Source organism: Caretta caretta, chromosome 1 (assembly GCF_965140235.1).
Source record: "Caretta caretta isolate rCarCar2 chromosome 1, rCarCar1.hap1, whole genome shotgun sequence".
Lineage (NCBI taxonomy): Eukaryota > Metazoa > Chordata > Testudines > Cheloniidae > Caretta > Caretta caretta.
In genome coordinates, this window is record NC_134206.1 from 4,415,977 (window position 1) to 4,435,284 (window position 19,308).

General features: G+C 44.5%; 2 protein-coding genes across 2 annotated transcripts; both read right to left on the reverse strand.

Moving 5' to 3' along the window:
* Nucleotides 1-4,152: 4,152 nt before the first annotated feature.
* Nucleotides 4,153-5,140, reverse strand: LOC142072803 (olfactory receptor 52B2-like). The gene has a single exon (XM_075130906.1). It carries the CDS (start codon nt 5,138-5,140, stop codon nt 4,202-4,204), a length of 939 nt encoding a protein of 312 aa, XP_074987007.1. The 3' UTR covers nt 4,153-4,201.
* A 12,984-nt stretch (nt 5,141-18,124) lies between these two features.
* Nucleotides 18,125-19,063, reverse strand: LOC125634144 (olfactory receptor 52B2-like). Its single transcript, XM_048844878.1, has one exon. The coding sequence runs from the start codon at nt 19,061-19,063 to the stop codon at nt 18,125-18,127; it is 939 nt and encodes a 312-aa protein (XP_048700835.1).
* Nucleotides 19,064-19,308: the final 245 nt, after the last annotated feature.

Sequence of the window (19,308 nt, forward strand, 5' to 3'; positions counted from 1 at the left end):
TTTAGCCTGCAGAAGAGAAGAATGAGGGGGGATTTGATAGCTGTTTTCAACTACCTGAAAGGGGGTTCCAAAGAGGATGGCTCTAGACTGTTCTCAATGGTATCAGATGACAGAACGAGGAGTAATGGTCTCAAGTTACAGTGGGGGAGGTTTAGATTGGATATTAGGAAAAACTTTTTCACTATGAGGGTGGTGAAACCCTGGAATGCGTTACCTAGGGAGGTGGTAGAATCTCCTTCCTTAGAGGTTTTTAAGGTCAGGCTTGACAAAGCCCTGGCTGGGATGATTTAACTGGGAATTGGTCCTGCTTTGAGCAGGGGGTTGGACTAGATGACCTTCTGGGGTCCCTTCCAACCCTTATATTCTATGATTCTATGATTCTATGAAAACATGAGTCCAAATATACATACCAAATGATGGGGTCTAAATCAGGTCTTAACACTCAAGAAGGAGATCTGGGGGTCATCGTAGATTGGTCTCTGAAAACATCTGCTCAATATACCACAGCAATCAGAAAAGCTAATAGAATGCTGGAAACCACGAGGAAAGTGAGAAATAAGAAGACAGAACATACAATAATGCCACTATGTAAATCCCACATGGTGAATACTGAATGCAGTTCTGGTCTCCTCATCTCAAAAAAGGTATATTTGAAATGGAAAAGGTACAGAGAAGGAAATGATTAGGGGTATGGAACAGTTTCCATCTGAGGAGAGATTTAAAAGACTGTGACTTTTCAGCTTGGAAACAGACAGGATGTGATAGAGATCTTATGTATTGTGAATGGTATGGAGAAAGTGTATTCAGAAGTCTTCTTTACTCCTTCACTTAATGCAAGAACCAGGGGTCACCCAAGGAAATTAATAAACAGCTGCTTTTAGCCAAAAGGTTCAGGGACTCTGTCAGGGTCCCCCCCGCCCCCCCCCACACACACTCTAAACTCTGGGGTACATGAAAGGCCCTCTAAGCTTATATTCTACCAGCTTCAGTTAAAACTTCCCCAAGGCACAAATTCCTTTCCTCATCCTTGGATGGTATTTCTCCCACCACCAAGTGATTTAAGCAAAAATTCAGGGATGGGTCACTTGGAATCACCCTTCCCCCAAAATATCCCCCAAGGCCCTTCACCCCCTTGCCTGGGGAGGCTTGAGAATAATATACCAATGAATTGCCTTAGCAATGTGAGTACAAAGCAGATCCTTTGTCTTCAGGACACTAAAATCAATCAGGTTCTTAAAAGAAGAACTTTATTATAAAGGAAAGAGTAAAAAGAATCACAATTCCAAAATCAGGATGGAAGGTAACTTTGCAGGCTAATAATAAAAGATACAAGAAAAGATAACCTAAAGCATTTCCTTGCCTACTTACAATTCCTGTGGTTTAGATGGATTATTCCAGGTATATTTACAGGAGAAGTTGTAGCTGCTTGGTTTCTCTCTCCACCCAGAGACCTGGGTCTCCCCCGGTGAGATGTTCAACCCCGCCAGGTTTCCTCTGAGACAGAAACATGCTTTTCTCTTTACTGCCTTTTGGTTCTTCTCATCTTCTCCAGAACCAGAGATGCAGGGTACAGAGAGAGCAGACCCCTCTCCCCCGCACAAAAAGAATTGTTCTTCTAGTTGTTCTGAACCTCTAACCCTGTGGGTTTGAGATTTGAGCAACTCTCCTGTCAGTTCTTCTTTGGTCCAAACGAGCAAACCCATCCATAGAGGCCACAGGACGCCTCCAGTTGAAGTCATTGGAGGATCACAGTTGTTGTAAATCAGACCATTTATTTAAGTCCCTACATGTGAATGTAGTGTCATGTCAATGGGCCAAAATTTCACCCTTTCCCCTGTTTATCTTTCAGCTCTGAGCTGAGGAAATTAAAGACACTGGTCCTGCTACAGAGAGCGCTATTCTGTTAGGGTGCTGACAGAGTCTGAAGGACCCCCCTCCACCCCAGTTTATGCAGCATTCTGAGACCCGATATGAGAGATGGGGATTCCAAAACACATGGGCCCTGATTTTGCTTTTAGGGAGGCCAGTGTCAATTTGGAGTGACCCACTGAAGGCAGAATGTGAGAGCAGAATCTGGCCAGTGTGTGACCAATTCCTTTGATTAACCCTCTGGTAACAGAGATAACCACTGCAGAGGTTTTGGCTGCACTTCCTAATAGGGTAGTAAAGTTACTGAATTGGAAAACTTGAGCAAATCAGAGAAAAAAACTACAGCACCCCAAAAAAGAAAGGTTCCTCAAACAGATATAAAGACACAGTAACAAGGAACTGATCTTAAAAACAAATATTTTTCTAAACTATTTCCAAAACATTTGTAGTTCCAATTTTCCCATGTAAATCCCTTGGTGTTACTGACAATACTAAGGAGTTCAAGTCTCTGTCCTGCTGAATTGCTGACCAGATGGTTCTTGACTTGAACCCTGAAATGCTTCCTGAGCCCTTACCGCTAACTCTAATGCAGAAAGAGGCAACTCACCAAAATCCTGCTCAGCAGAGAGAGGAAATAAACTGACAGCGATAGGAAGGCAGAGCCCTGAGAATCAGTGTACGAATCTCACATCTCTGACACTCAGGGTGCTGGAAAGCGACCTTTATCATTTCCCTGTATGGTCCCTGCAGACGCCTTGCTTGGCCAGGACTCCCAAATAATCATTTATCATTTCCCTGAACCGTCCCTGCAGATGCTCAGATTGGCTAGGTCTCCCAAACAATTCCCTCAGCTCCATGAGCAGTGGGAAGGCTAAAAAAATAGACCCCGGAGAACTTCAGCCTGAGAGCTTCCTCTGGGAGTGAAGAAAGAATTTGTGGATAACAGGGGCTCAGATGGTCAGGGCAAACTGAGTCTTGCAGACATTTCAGCCTAGCAATTTCTGTGGCTCTTTAATGTCCTGCCACCTTCACTATGTGTAGGAATGCTGTCACAAGATACGGGAGCAAAGCCTGTTTTCAATTCATCATAGCAGCGTACCACTTTATATCGCCCAGGCAGTTATAATATCCAGTCCATTAGCCTCTGAAATTCATTGCCACCCTGTAGAGGCCAAATGACAGGATCTTGAATTGATGCAATCCAAAGGGCATGGGAAAGGCTTCCTTCTCTCAGGATTCTGAGATCAAAGGTGCTTCCCAGTATCCCTTTGTGCAGTCTAAAGAGGATATGTATCTATCAGCTGTGAACTGTTCTAATCGATCTTCTAGTCTCTGGATCGATAAGCATGACATTTCAATAGCGTGTTGATCTTTCCAAAATCAATGGGGTGTTTTTTTAGGCATGTGTGCCCTGCTGGGGTGAGAACACAGTAGTAAATTAATCAAATAACTGCTTTATCTGGATTTTTTCTTCAGTCTACACTCCCACCCCCATGCCGGTGTAACAGGTCCCTGGGGGCCAAATTTGGGCTCCCAATGGTATGAGTTTGATGGGTTGTTACCCCCAGGGTGTAGTAGGAGGCATGGGAATTGCCGCACCCCTCTAATCACCCAGCAAGGCTGGCCCTTGTTCACACTGTTTTGCTGGTGATTCATGCTCTATCTCCCAAAATGACAGCAGATGGTGCCACACACCCAAACTGAGCTACCTGCGGGCTTACCTAAGCCACCCAAGTACAAACAGCAGACGTCCGGTGTCAGAGGGCTTTTCCTTCACCCTCTCACCTGATTCTTGTCACACAGAGAGAGAGAGCAGAAGACCAGAAGTCCCAAGTGCAGGCAATGTGATGCTTATTCATTTTAGATTTTAGAGTAGCAGCCGTGTTAGTCCGTATTCAGAGAAAAGGAGGACTTGTGCACCTTAGAGACGAACAAATTTATTTGAGCATAAGCTTTCATGAGCAACAGCCCACTTCATCGGATGCATTCTCTTTGCCTGTCTCAAACTGGAGTTTCTGTTCATCAAACTGATAAAGAACCTTTTTCACACGGGGAGTAAGCCACAGCCACATTGCATCAGAAAGCTGTAGTGTCTTCTGGTTGTCTAAGAGTTATGGAAAGGCCACATGATAGGGTGTGTGAGTTTGGGGGCTAAAAGGAGATGCTGAAAGAGGTGAGGTGATGGCAAGAGAGAGGGAACTCAGCAGCAGAGAGAGCCCTGTTGGGTGATGTGGTGATAAGACATTAGGTGTGAGGAACTTCTCAGACTGTGAACCTCTACAATGCTGAGCTCAGACAAACTGGGGCAGGGCACCCTTCATGCCCCAGGTGATCACATTCTGCAGGTGTATTTGCCCAATTTGTCACGAAGCTCTTTGGATTTCACCCCATAAATTACAGGGTTGAGCATGGGGGAGATGAGGAGATAGAGGTTGGCCAAGATGATGTGAACGTGGGAAGCAATACCCTGACCAAAACGGTGTGTTAGGTTGACAAAGAGGCCTGGAATATAATAAGTCAGCAACACACAGATGTGGGCTGTGCAGGTATTGAGGGCTTTCTGGTGGGCTTTCTTGGAGGAGATTCTGAGGACGGCCCTGATGATCAGACCATAGGACAGGACAATGAGTGACAGGTCTAACACGCTGACTACAAACATTATCACCAAGCTATATGTCCTGTGGAGTGTGATGTCCCCACATGATAACTTCACCAAAGCTATAGGTTCACAGAACGTGTGGGGGATAACGCGGTTGGCGCAGAATGGCAGCCTGCTCAGGAGCAGGGTCATAGGCAGAATGAAGAGAACAGCTTTGATCAAACATAGAAGCCCTAGCTTAGCTATTCGTCCTTTCCTGAGGATGGTGGCATATCTCAGAGGGTTACATATGGCAACATAGCGATCAAAGGCCATTGTCACAAGGATGGCTGAGTGCATCACAGAAACCATGGAAAGGAAGAAAGTCTGGGTGAGGCAGCCTCCCACAGTAATGCCTTTGAAATTGAACCAAAATATGCACAGTGTCTTCGGCACGACGGCGGTAGATGTGGCGATGTCTGATAGCGCCAGCATGCAGAGCAGCAGGTACATCGGCTTTTGCAGGGTCTGCTCTTTGCTTACAACATACAGAAGCATAACATTTCCCCACAGGCCAAGAATGTAGAACATTGTGAAAGGGATGGAAATCCAGACATGGGCAGCTTCCAGGCCAGGGATGCCCATTAGGATGAATGTTGAAGGGTTAGAGGGGGTGAGGTTGAAAGGTGCCATGAAGTTCTCAGTGTGTCAATCAGGCTCAGAAATGCTCCAGGTTCCTGTGAAGAGAGAGAAGCACAGAGAGGGGGGTTACACACTTTATAACAAAGAGTAGGGTTAATATTTTATTGTTATTAACAGTCTATAAAGGGGAGCGAGAAGTGAGGTGGCAACATTTATAGATGACACAAGATTATTTTGGTTATAGTGAAGTCCAGAGAAGTCCTGAGATGGAGCTAACCAAGCCATTTGAAACCCTGCTCTCAGTGCAAGCACAGAAAGAAACTCAGCAAAACTTTGGAATCCAGGAGGAGTGGGGTGGGAAATCATACAGAAAATACAATGTCATCAGATCAATCATTCAGTGTTTCACCCTCCTCTGGACTCCCCTGTGTCTGATTGGGCACCCTTCTCACACCGGATATTGCAGAACTAGAGGGCATCAGGAAAGGGCAAAGAGAATAATTAAGGGCTCAGGGCGACTCTCATAAGGGGAGAGGTTGAAAATGCTGGATTTGTTACTTTACGAAGAAGATAAATAAGAGTGGGCATGAGAAAAGTCTATAATAGGCTGACTGGTAGAGAGATTATCAAGAATGTGTTCCCCCTTGTCTTATAAAAGAAGATCTGGTGGACATTCAATAATACGGAAATGTGGCAAAATGAAAATAGGTAAATAAAGAATGCTTTCTACACTCAGTGTCAAAATAGACTGAGGAACGCCTTACCTGAAGAGGTAGTTGAGTCCATGAGGTAAGCAAGAATCAGCAAGAGTTTGGACATTTATGTGGGTAATGAGACTTTCCAGTGACTATAGTGAGAGCTATATAAATGTTTTGGAAAGCCTATACATCCACATGTTTTATGTCACAAGCCAATCTCTAGCTGTTAGGCATTTGGGTCACAGCCTCTAGATGGTTAAGTCACACACACACACACACCCCCCCGCAGCATCCACCGACTGGTAAGTTTATTACACCTTCTTCTGCAGTACCTGAGGCTGTCACTGTCAGAAGGAGGACACTGGATTAGATCGACCATAGGTTTATTTCACTCTGCCATTCCTATGTTGGAAAGGAGCCAAGTCTCCACCATGGAAAAGTCAATATCACTCTGGCCTACGACTTTGTGCTGAACAGAATGGGCCTAAAGGGTGCAAGGGTCTTTGTTATTTAGGCCAACAGGCCTACATCTCTGTTACTTCCCCTGTTTCTTTTGGCTAGACGAACCCTTGCTGACAGACAGCTTTGTCTGAGTTATAAGTTGCAGTTATAAGTTAACCGACAAGTGTAAGTCACCAACTCAGCTACTATCCGTTCTCATGCCTGGATATTGATGAAGTTTGCAGATGATACAACAATTGCAGGATGGGATAACCTCGCTGGCACCTCACCAATATGACCAACGAGGAGACAGAGATACTGTTCCTGACAGCTTGTAGGCAATCCTTGTGTGGAATATTGGTGTAGAGGGCTTCTACATCAATGGTGAGCAGGATGGTGTTTTCAGGAAGATCACCAATGCATTGTAGTTTCCTCAGGAAGTCAGTGGTCTCTCAAAGATAGCTGGGAGTGCTGGGAGCGTAGATTCTGAGGAGAGAGTCCACATAGCCAGACAATCCTGGTGCAAGTATAGCAATGCCTGAGATGACGGGATGTCCAGGATTTCCAGGTTTATAGATCTTGGGCAGCAGATAGAATACCCCTGGCTGGGGCTCTTCGGCTATGTGTCTTCAGATTTGTTCTGTGCTATTGCAGGGACTTTCTTGAGCAGATGGCGTAGTTTCAGTGGGATCAGAGGACAGTGGCCTGTAGAATGTGGTTTTGGAGAGTTGCCTGGCAACCTCCTGTTCATAGTCCGGCCTGTTCATGATGCTCTCCCAGGGTGACCCTGTGGCCGATGTGGTCCTGGGATGGTAGCGAGAGGAATCTCAATGAGGGGTAAAAACGTTATTTTGCCTCTGTGTGTGGCATTGGCACCACTCCTGCTGTGAAATGGTGCCCAGTTCTGGCGTCCACAATTCAACATGGATGTTGACGCACTGAAGAAGTTTCCGAGAAGAGTCACAGGAATTACTGAAAATTAGAAAACCTTCCTTCTAGTCATAGACTCAAAGAGCTCAATTTATTTAGTGTAACAAAGATGGTTAAGGGGTGACTTGATAACCGTCTTTACATACCTGCACAGGGAAGCAATATTTAATAATAGGCTTTTCAACTTTGCATACACAGGTGGAACAAGATTGGCTGGAAGTTGAAGTTAAAGAAATTGGGACTGGAGATAAGATGTACCTTTTTTATGAGTGAGAGTAAATAACCATTGGAACAATTTACCAAGGGTCTCGGTGGATTCTCCATCACTGAGCATTTTTAAATCAAGGTTGGATCTTTCTCTGAAAGATCTGCTCTAGCAACAATTTCAGGGAAATTCTCAGGGCTGTGTTTTACAGGCCTATTCTGTACAGTTGAGATGATCAAGATGGTGCCTGCAGGCTCACGCCTGAGCTTACTGAAGGCATTTTGTCTATTCATGACTCTGTTACATTTTTCCCGATGAGGAGTAATTCTCATGTGCCTTGGAAATGTCACACCAGGTGTGTATTTCATGAGCCTTAAGTGTCCTGTGAGGCACTGCATGGATGAACATTTAGGTGAGAAAAAGAATGATTTGACCACATAATATCTCTGCACAGCAGAATGTACGTACAACCCTCCAGACGAATGACTAACAGAACTGGCTAGTAAGTGCTCACAGAACATCCTCGGTTTAACGTCTGTGCCGCAGTGACCTACTCTTTCAGGCAGTTACCAGTGGTTCCTGCACATGGCACCTGTATTTATCTAGTCCCTGACATGTCCCAGAGTTGCCTGCAGGAGGGAGGGATAGAGGATGTGCAGATTAAATGGAACCAGTGTGAGTAACTCTTCCTCAAAACAACACAAAGTTTTAATGTATTGCAGCCTGTTAGAAACCCAGACATACCTTCCAGAGACTGCCTTTCATGCTGACAAATGCTGATGTTTTCACAAGATTGTAGTGGGGCTGATCACGGAGGAGGGATGGGAAAGGTGTCAGAATCAATCTGCAAGTGTGTGGTCCATGTTATGTTACAATCTGAGATACACACATACCCCCTGCCCCAGGAGGCCTCGTTACGCCTCTTCCGTCTCTGCATTAGGCAAGATGTCCATTCCCTATTTCACAAAGTTTCAGAACTCCGTGCATTGAGAGCAGGATTCTGCGTGTCACTCTCCCATCCCTCTCCCCCCTCGTGCATGCATCTGCACGCATGCACACACAAACACACACACTGTGCATTCCTTGAGCTATCCCAATGATATTTCCAACACTGCCTCTAAGACAGAAACATGCTTTAATTTTCACCACTTTTTCAGTGCTTCCCATCGTCTCCAGAACCAGAGGTGTTGGCGCAGAGAGGGAGCAGACCCCTCTTCCCCCCGACCAAAATATTATAATCCTAATTGTTTTCAACATTTAAGCCTATGAGTCTGAGATTTCAGCAACTCTCCTGTCAGTTCTTCTTTGGTCCAAAAGAGCTCACCCGTCCTTAGAGGAGACAGGATGACTCCAGTTGAAATCACTGGACTCTCATGGCTGGTGTAAATCAGGTCCTTTATTTAAGTCCCTACCTGTGGATTTAAGGTGAAATCCTGACCCTGTTAGGAGTTTTTCCCTTGAACTCAATGGGAAGAGTTTAAATTTCAGCTTCGAGCTGTGAAAATCAGAGTGTCGGGTCCTGCTACAGAAACCACTCTTCTATTAGGGTGCTGTACGAGTCTGAAGGAACCCCCAGTTCATGTGACGCTCTGAGACCAGACGTGAAAGATGGGGCTTGCAAAATACTCTTTGGGGCTCTTACTTAGCTCTCAGGGAGGCCAGCGTCAGTCTGGAGTGAGCTACTGAAGGCAGAATGTAAGAGGCGAATCTGGCCAATGTGTCACCCATTCTTGTTGTAAATCTTCTGGTAACACAGATACCCACTGCAGAGGTTTGGCTGCACTTCCTAATAATGCAGTCAAGTTGCTGAATTGGAAGAGCTGAATGAATGAGAGGAAAAACCACACAGCCCCCAAAAAAGGAAACTACAAAGACAGACAGAAGGAGACAGAACGAGACAAAGAACTGCTCTTAAAAACAAATGTTTACCTAAACTATTTCCAAAACATTTGTAGTTCCAAGTTTACTAGGAAAATCCTTGGTGTTTTCTGACAATATAAACACTTCAAGTTCCTTGTGCTGGTGAATTCCTACCCAGATGGTTCTTGACTTCAACCCTGAAATCCTTCCTGTGCCCTTAGCTATAACTTTAATGCAGAAACAAGCAACTCATCAAAATACTGCTCAGCAGAGACTGGAAATCTCCTTACCGTGACAGGAACACAGAGCCCTGAGAATCAGCCTATGAATCCAACATGTCTGAAACTGTCTATCCTGGACAGTGCCCTTTATGGTTCCCCTGTACAGTCCCTGCGGACTCTCTGGTTGGCCATGACTTCCAGTCAATTCCCTTGGCTCCATGAGCAGTGGGAGGAGCAGAAATTAGACTCTGGAGAACTACAGCTTGAGAGCTTCCCTTGGGAGTGAAGAAATAATTCGCTGATACCAAGGGCTCAGATTAACAGGGCAAGCAGAGTCGTGCAGACTGTTCAGCCTAGCAATTGATGGTGGCTTTTTATTCTGGCATGTAATATACTGCCATCCACACTATGGGGGGGAATGCTGCCACAAGAAGTATGGTACCAAATATAATTTTCAATCAATTAGAGAGATGTTCCACTGCATATCCCCCGTAAAGTTGGACTATCTAGTCCATCAGCCTCTGAAATTCATTGCCACACTGTGGAGGCCAAATGCCTTAATCATGAACCGATGCAAGTCCACTGGGTGGAAAAAGCGTTCTTCACTGAGGAATCTGGCATAAAAGATACTTGCCAATAGCCCTTTGTGAGATCTAAAATGGATATATATATATATTTGGCAGGTCCCAACTCTTCAAATAGCTCTACTCTCTGCATCGGATAAGCATCAAAATTCAATTCTGTGTTGATCATTCAGAAATCGATGCAGAAAGAGGTTATGCTCTCCTGGGTTAGAACTAACACAAAGGGACTTCTCCACTCACTGTGTGATTCCTTCACCAGTCCCCCGGCCAAAATGACCTGGAGTTCATCGCACATGGTATCCCACATTTTATGAGGGAACAGCTATGGAGTTTCCCTGATCTGATGCCCAGCAGCCATTTCAGAATGGTGGTATTTTAGGTGGGTGTGCCCTGCTGGGGTGAGCACATTGTGGTAAAGGAATCAAATAACTGCAACATGTGGATTTTTTGTTTAGGCTGCAGTCCCTCCAACATGCTTGAGTCACAGGTGCCAGGAGAACTAATTTGGGCTCTGGAGGGTATGAGTGTGACTAGTTGTCACCCTGGGGTTCAGTGTGGCAGCCATGGGAACTGATGCACCCCTCTAACCACCCAGCTGGCCTGGCCCTTTTGCTCACTGCTTTGCTGGTGATCATGTCTCTCCAGGTCTTGTTATCACCCAACACAGAAGTAGATGGCGATACACACCCAAATGGAGCTACCGGAGAGCTAACCTAAGGAACCCAAGTACAAATGGAGGACATCAGCGAATTTCCTTGCTCCCCAAGTTCTACTATGGAGTATGAACCCATAATACTATGCACTCTGGAGGGGTCTACACTGTCGGCTCATTGGTAGATTTCTCCCTCCCCTTGATGTGGAAAGGCTACTCTACAGCCTGTGTTAAAAAAGCTGAGATTTTCCCCAGAAACTTTGCTCATAGGCAGAGTGGTTTAGATAAATCACAAAAGAAACTGAACTACAGAAATATATATTTGAAATGTTTATAAGTGATAGCAAAGAGATCAAAGCAGGTTACATAGCAAATAAAGAAAACTGAAACTAAGCCTGAGGTATTAGATAGATTGACTATGAATCGACAATTTCTCACCCTGGCTGGGAATACAAGAAGCGCTCCAGGAGGTTCCCATTCACAGGTCAGAAATCCCTTTTGGCCTGGGACCAGCACTTCCCCCAGTTCCGTCTTTGTTCCTCAGATGTTTCCAGTTCTCTTGTGTGAGGAGTGAGACCACTAGATGCAGCCACACCCCACCTTATATAGATTAAACATAGGGCAGGAATCCTTCGTTCCAAAAAGAATTCCCTGCTCACTTTGTGGATAAATACAGGTACCCAAAATGTCAGTGTCAGTGTCCTGTGGTTCGGTCACATGCCCTTGCATGCACTCCTCGGTCCAAAGACTGTTTGGAGTATTCTCAGGAAGACTCACCAGGTGAGAGATAAGCTGTCCGATGTCTAATTGTTTCCCCTAATGGTGAATTACCCTGAATAGGTTTTCACCATCAGCTTTCTAGACTGGAATCATTTTGCTTAATGGGTGTCCCTGAGAAGTAACTACATTTGAAATACAGGCACATAGTGAATAGTCATCACGTCATATACAAAAATGACACATTCACTCCAACAGGAAAATCATTTTCAGCAAATCCTAACTTTTCAGATGACACCTGACAAGTCCTAACTTGTAAAATAGAAGAGAGATTAATAAGACTAGGGCTCTTCCGCTTGGAAAAGAGATGGCTAAGGGGAGATATGATTGAGGTCTATAAAATCATGACTGGTGTAGAGAAAGTAGATAAGGAAGTGTTGTTTACTACTTCCCATAACACAAGAACTAGGGGTCACCCAATGAAATGAATAGGCAGCAGGTTTAAAAGAAATAAAAGGAAGTATTTCCTCACCAAGTGCCCTGTCAACCTGTGGAACTCCTTGCCAGAGAATGTTGTGAAGGCCAAGACCGTAACAGGGTTCAAAAAAGAACCAGATAAATTCATGGAGGAATTCAAAAATTCTGTTTGCCAGAAGCTGGCAATGAGTGACAGGGAATGGGTCACTTGCTGATTACCTGTTCTGTTCATTCCCTCTGGAGAACCTGGCACTGGCTACTGTCAGAAGACAGGATACAGGGCTATATGGATCTTCGGTATGACCCAGGATGGCCATTCTTATGTTCTTAGGTTCATAATCATACAACTATGAAGAATATGATATTCAGGGTCACATTGAGGGTCTGAGGAGGATCCCCTTCTAGGTTTTTAAAAGATTCAAATGATAGCAGTAAACCACAGTAGAAAACATGAGTCCAAATATACATATCAAATGATGGGGTCTAAATCAGTTCTTAACACTCAAGAAGGAGATCTGGGGGTCATCGTAGATTGGTCTCTGAAAACATCTGCTCAATATACCACAGCAATCAGAAAAGCTAATAGAATGCTGGAAACCACGAGGAAAGTGAGAGATAAGAAGACAGAACATACAATAATGCCACTATGTAAATCCCACATGGTGAATACTGAATGCAGTTCTGGTCTCCTCATCTCAAAAAAGGTATATTTGAAATGGAAAAGGTACAGAGAAGGAAATGATTAGGGGTATGGAACAGTTTCCATCTGAGGAGAGATTTAAAAGACTGTGACTTTTCAGCTTGGAAACAGACAGGATGTGATAGAGATCTTATGTATTGTGAATGGTATGGAGAAAGTGTATTCAGAAGTCTTCTTTACTCCTTCACTTAATGCAAGAACCAGGGGTCACCCAAGGAAATTAATAAACAGCTGCTTTTAGCCAAAAGGTTCAGGGACTCTGTCAGGGTCCCCCCCGCCCCCCCCCCCCACACACACACTCTAAACTCTGGGGTACATGAAAGGCCCTCTAAGCTTATATTCTACCAGCTTCAGTTAAAACTTCCCCAAGGCACAAATTCCTTTCCTCATCCTTGGATGGTATTTCTCCCACCACCAAGTGATTTAAGCAAAAATTCAGGGATGGGTCACTTGGAATCACCCTTCCCCCAAAATATCCCCCAAGGCCCTTCACCCCCTTGCCTGGGGAGGCTTGAGAATAATATACCAATGAATTGCCTTAGCAATGTGAGTACAAAGCAGATCCTTTGTCTTCAGGACACTAAAATCAATCAGGTTCTTAAAAGAAGAACTTTATTATAAAGGAAAGAGTAAAAAGAATCACAATTCCAAAATCAGGATGGAAGGTAACTTTGCAGGCTAATAATAAAAGATACAAGAAAAGATAACCTAAAGCATTTCCTTGCCTACTTACAATTCCTGTGGTTTAGATGGATTATTCCAGGTATATTTACAGGAGATGTTGTAGCAGCTTGGTTTCTCTCTCCACCCAGAGACCTGGGTCTCCCCCGGTGAGATGTTCAACCCCGCCAGGTTTCCTCTGAGACAGAAACATGCTTTTCTCTTTACTGCCTTTTGGTTCTTCTCATCTTCTCCAGAACCAGAGATGCAGGGTACAGAGAGAGCAGACCCCTCTCCCCCGCACAAAAAGAATTGTTCTTCTAGTTGTTCTGAACCTCTAACCCTGTGGGTTTGAGATTTGAGCAACTCTCCTGTCAGTTCTTCTTTGGTCCAAACGAGCAAACCCATCCATAGAGGCCACAGGACGCCTCCAGTTGAAGTCATTGGAGGATCACAAAAAGAAAAGGAGTACTTGTGGCACCTTAGAGACTAACCAATTTATTTGAGCATGAGCTTTCGTGAGCTACAGCTCACTTCATCAGATGTATCATCTGATGAAGTGAGCTGTAGCTCACGAAAGCTCATGCTCAAATAAATTGGTTAGTCTCTAAGGTGCCACAAGTACTCCTTTTCTTTTTGCGAATACAGACTAACACGGCTGTTCCTCTGAAACCTGGAGGATCACAGTTGTTGTAAATCAGACCATTTATTTAAGTCCCTACATGTGAATGTAGTGTCATGTCAATGGGCCAAAATTTCACCCTTTCCCCTGTTTATCTTTCAGCTCTGAGCTGAGGAAATTAAAGACACTGGTCCTGCTACAGAGAGCGCTATTCTGTTAGGGTGCTGACAGAGTCTGAAGGACCCCCCTCCACCCCAGTTTATGCAGCATTCTGAGACCCGATATGAGAGATGGGGATTCCAAAACACATGGGCCCTGATTTTGCTTTTAGGGAGGCCAGTGTCAATTTGGAGTGACCCACTGAAGGCAGAATGTGAGAGCAGAATCTGGCCAGTGTGTGACCAATTCCTGTGATTAACCCTCTTGTAACAGAGATAACCACTGCAGAGGTTTTGGCTGCACTTCCTAATAGGGTAGTAAAGTTACTGAATTGGAAAACTTGAGCAAATCAGAGAAAAAAACTACAGCACCCCAAAAAAGAAAGGTTCCTCAAACAGATATAAAGACACAGTAACAAGGAACTGATCTTAAAAACAAATATTTTTCTAAACTATTTCCAAAACATTTGTAGTTCCAATTTTCCCATGTAAATCCCTTGGTGTTACTGACAATACTAAGGAGTTCAAGTCTCTGTCCTGCTGAATTGCTGACCAGATGGTTCTTGACTTGAACCCTGAAATGCTTCCTGAGCCCTTACCGCTAACTCTAATGCAGAAAGAGGCAACTCACCAAAATCCTGCTCAGCAGAGAGAGGAAATAAACTGACAGCGATAGGAAGGCAGAGCCCTGAGAATCAGTGTATGAATCTCACATCTCTGACACTCAGGGTGCTGGGCAGCGACCTTTATCATTTCCCTGTACGGTCCCTGCAGACGCCTTGCTTGGCCAGGACTCCCAAATAATCATTTATCATTTCCCCGAACCGTCCCTGCAGATGCTCAGATTGTCTAGGACTCCCAAACAATTCCCTCAGCTCCATGAGCAGTGGGAAGGCTAAAAAAATAGACCCCGGAAAACTTCAGCCTGAGAGCTTCCTCTGGGAGTGAAGAAAGAATTTGTGGATAACAGGGGCTCAGATGGTCAGGGCAAACTGAGTCTTGCAGACATTTCAGCCTAGCAGTGTCTGTGGCTCTTTAATGTCCTGCCACCTTCACTATGTGTAGGAATGCTGTCACAAGATACGGGAGCAAAGCCTGTTTTCAATTGATCATAGCAGCGTACCACTTTATATCGCCCAGGCCGTTGTAATATCCAGTCCATTAGCCCCTGAAATTCTGTGCCACCCTGTAGAGGCCAAATGACAGGATCTGGAATTGATGCAATCCAAAGGGCATGGGAAAGGCTTTCTTCTCTCAGGATTCTGAGATCAAAGGTGCTTCCCAGTATCCCTTTGTGCAGTCTAAAGAGGATATCTATCTATAGTCTCTGAACTGTTCTAATCGATCTTCTAGTCTCTGGATCGATAAGCATGAAAGTTCAATACTGTGTTGATGTTTCCAAAATCCATGTAGAAATGTTTTTTTGTTTTTCCTATCCAGTAGCAAAATTGGTACCATGGGATTTCTCCATTCACTCTAGAGACTAACAAATTTATTTGAGCATAAGCTTTTGGATGCGTCCGATGAAGTGAGCTGTACCTCACAGAAGCTTATGCTCAGATAAATTTGTTAGTCTCTAAGGTGCCGCAAGTCCTCCTTTTCTTTTTGCGGATACAGACTAACATGGCTGCTACTCTGAATCCCACTCACTCTGTGAACCTAGTTTCCCTCTGTCCCGACCTCCCACCTCCTTGGAGGCATAATTATCTTATCTGTTCCATTATATGAACTAATCCATCTGGCTAGGCAGAAACAACACACACAGTGTCTTTGGCCTGTTGTCACACGCATTGGCATCAGATATAAGGATATACAGATATAAGAGTATCAAAAATCAAACGGTCAAACAAGCCCCAACATTCTATCTCAGGCAATGATACAGGCCTGAGTCTTACATTGTCACGAGCACTTCTAACACTCCACCTGATTTTTGTTTCTCTTTTCTTCTGGGACCCTCCTGCCCAGGTGTCCCGGGAAAGGCACAAGCCACATTTCCTGCTTGAGGTGGAATGTGTCCATGCTCCATTTCCCCCACTACCCCCTGTGCAGTATGCGGTTCTGCACCGTCCCCCCTACGGGCATACTGCAAGGATTCCAATTCAAGTCCCAGACTTCCCGTAGCAATGGGCCTGAGAAGGTTGGGTCCCAGGAATCTGCCAGACTGTGGTGGAGGGCCTACATTGCTCTATGGGTTACAATTAGCAGTTGTGCTTTATGGATCTTTGCCCTCCTTAACCACCGCAGTACACATTGCAGAATTAGTATATGTAATAATAGGCCAATAGCCATAATAATCCACAGTTACACTTTGAGCCCTGGCCATTGTAATGTTGTCCATCATCTGGGCCACCACCCGAAGCACTGCTTCTTGTCTTTGGACAGGGTTAAGATTCTTTTAACACCATTCTGGGGAATATATTGTAAATGTGTCCAATTGTTGGCTGCTCCATCAAGCTGCTCCTACAAGTTTTGCAGGTTTTTGTTAATATCATGAGTCCATTGAATATCCAAATTGGAATGGGGTATTGTCCTAAACCAGCGTAATGACTTGGTATGGAATCAGGTAGTAAGCACTGCTTCAAGTGTTCACAGCAATGAGTTCCACAGATCCATTCATGCACCAACGCAGTGTGTAGATGTGTGTAATTTGGCCAGATAATGAAATGAAATATCTCTGATGCTACATATGTCATGTAACATATCTCTGCAAAGGTTATGGTCTACTGAATCTATTCATCCTATTTATATGCATATATCATTTTTGTATTTGAAGTTTTGAATATTGACTGTGTACTTGTTTGATTTTAAGTAGCCTTAGTAAGGCATTTGGGCAGCTTCTTTAGAAAGGAATTTTCAAGTTAAGTGCCCTAAGAAGAAACACTTAATGGACAATAGATCCTGGAAGGCTCCAATCCACATATAAAAGTCTACCTAAGGACATTCAAGGGAGCATGTGAACCAGGGCTGCTACCTATAAGTTCTGAGTCATGCATGGACATGTGACTTGCACATGTGACTCCAAAACTCCATCTTGGAGCTGGGATTCTACCCAGGAGGAGGGAGGGGTGTCCACCCACAAGAGAAAATCTATTTATACCCCTGGGAGATCCGTCCACTTTGTCTTCAGCTGGCTCAAGAAATAGTCTCTCCACCCCCAAAGGATACCTGAAAGAAACTGGAACAAAGGACAGTAACCACGGGGGTGTGAGTGATTGCTGGACCAGACTACAAGGAGCACAGTCTGTAAAAGAAGCCTACTGGAACATCTCTGAGAGTGAGGTTTCATCTCTAATCACTTTCTTACTGTATCAGGCATAGACTCGTCTTTTATTTTATTTTGTTTGGTAATTTACTATATTCTGTCTATTACTACTTGGAATCACTCAAATCCTACTTTTTGTATTTAATAAAAATCACTTTTTATTTGTTAATTAACCCAGAGTGTGTATTAATACTGGGGTGTGGGGAGAAGGGGGAGGAAATAGCCATGCATATCTCTCTATCAATGTTATAAAGGGCGAACAATTTATGAGTTTACCCTGTATAAGCTTTATACTGGGTAAAAAAGGTTTATTTAGGGTTTGGAACCCATTGGGAGCATCTGAGTGTTGGAGACAGGAGCTCTTCTTAAGCTGTTTTCAGTTAAGTCTGCAGCTTTTGGGGGACATTGTTCAGACCTTGGTCTGTGTTTGCAACAGGCCAGCATGTCTGGCTCAAATAAGGCAAGGTACTGGAGTCCCAAGCTGCCGGGGAAAACGGGCTCGGGGTAGTCTCAACACATCAGGTGGCAATTTCCAAAGGGGTTTCTGTGATCTAACCCCTCACAACCTGATAGTGTCAGAGCCATGGAAAGGCTAAGTGAGAGAGTGTGTGAGGGTTTGGGGCTGATGGGTGACAATGAAAGAGTGCAGGTGATGGTCAGAGAGAGGGAACTCAAAATGGAGAGAGCTGTGCTTGGTGATGGAGTGATAAGACATTAGATGTGAGGAACTTCTCAGACTGAACTTCCACAATGCTGAGCTCAGCCAAACTGGGACAGAGCACCCTTGATTAATGAGGAGATAGACTTTCCCTTCTTGTCACAAGGCTTAACATCAGTGTCTCAGGTGATCACCATCTGCAGGTGTATTTGCACAATTTGTCACGAAGCTCTTTGGTTTTGATCCCATAAATGATAGGGTTGAGCATGGGAGGGATGAGGAGATAGAGGTCACCCAAGATGATGTGAACGTGGGGAGCGATGCCCTGACCAAAATGGTGTGCCAGACTGGAGAAGAAGCCAGGAGTATAGTATATCAGTATCACACAGATGTGGGCTGTGCAGGTGTTGAGTGCTTTTTGGTGGACTTCATTGGAGGAGATTCTGAGGACGGCCCTGATGATCAGACCATAGGACAGGGCAATGAGCATCGGGTCTAACCCGATGATTAGAAAGAGTATCACCAAGCCATACATGCTGTTCACTCTGATGTCCCCACATGATATCTTTGCCACAGCTATAGGTTCACAGTGTGTGTGGGGAATAATGTGGTTTGCACAGAATGGCAGCCTGGTCAGGAGCAAGGGCAGAGGCAGGACGAAGAGAACAGATTTGATCAAACCTAGAAGCCCTAGCATAGCTACTCGTCCTTTGGTGAGGATGATGGTATATCTCAGAGGGTTACATATGGCAACGTAGCGATCGAAGGCCATTGTCACGAGTATGTTTGAGTGCATAACAGCAACCAAGGGAAGGAAGAATGACTGGGTGAGGCAGCCACGCACAGTAATGGTTTTCAGATCGAACCAAAATATGCACAGTGCTTTTGGCACAACAGAGGTAGACGTGGTGATATCTGTGAGTGCCAGCATGCATAGCAGCAGGTACATTGGCTTGTGTAGGGTCTGCTCTTTGCTTACAACAAATAGAAGCATGAAATTTTCCAAAAGGCCGGTAATGTAGATCATTGCGAAAGGGATGGAAATCCACATATGAGCATCTTCCAGGCCAGGGATGCCCATTAAGATGAATGTTGAAGGGTCAGAGGGGGTGAGGTTGAAAGCTGCCATGAAGTTCTCAATTTTTCAATCGGGCTCAGAAATGTTCAAGGTGCCTGCGAAGACAGAGGAAAAGAGTGAGTGGGGTTACACACTTTATAACAAATAGTTGGGTAAATATTTGATAGTTATTAATAATCAAGAAAAGGGGTTGAGAAGTGAGGTGAGAACATTTATAGTTGATACATGATTATTTTGATTATAGTCAAGTGTAGAGAAGTCCTCAAATGGAGGAAACAAAACCATGTGAAACCCTG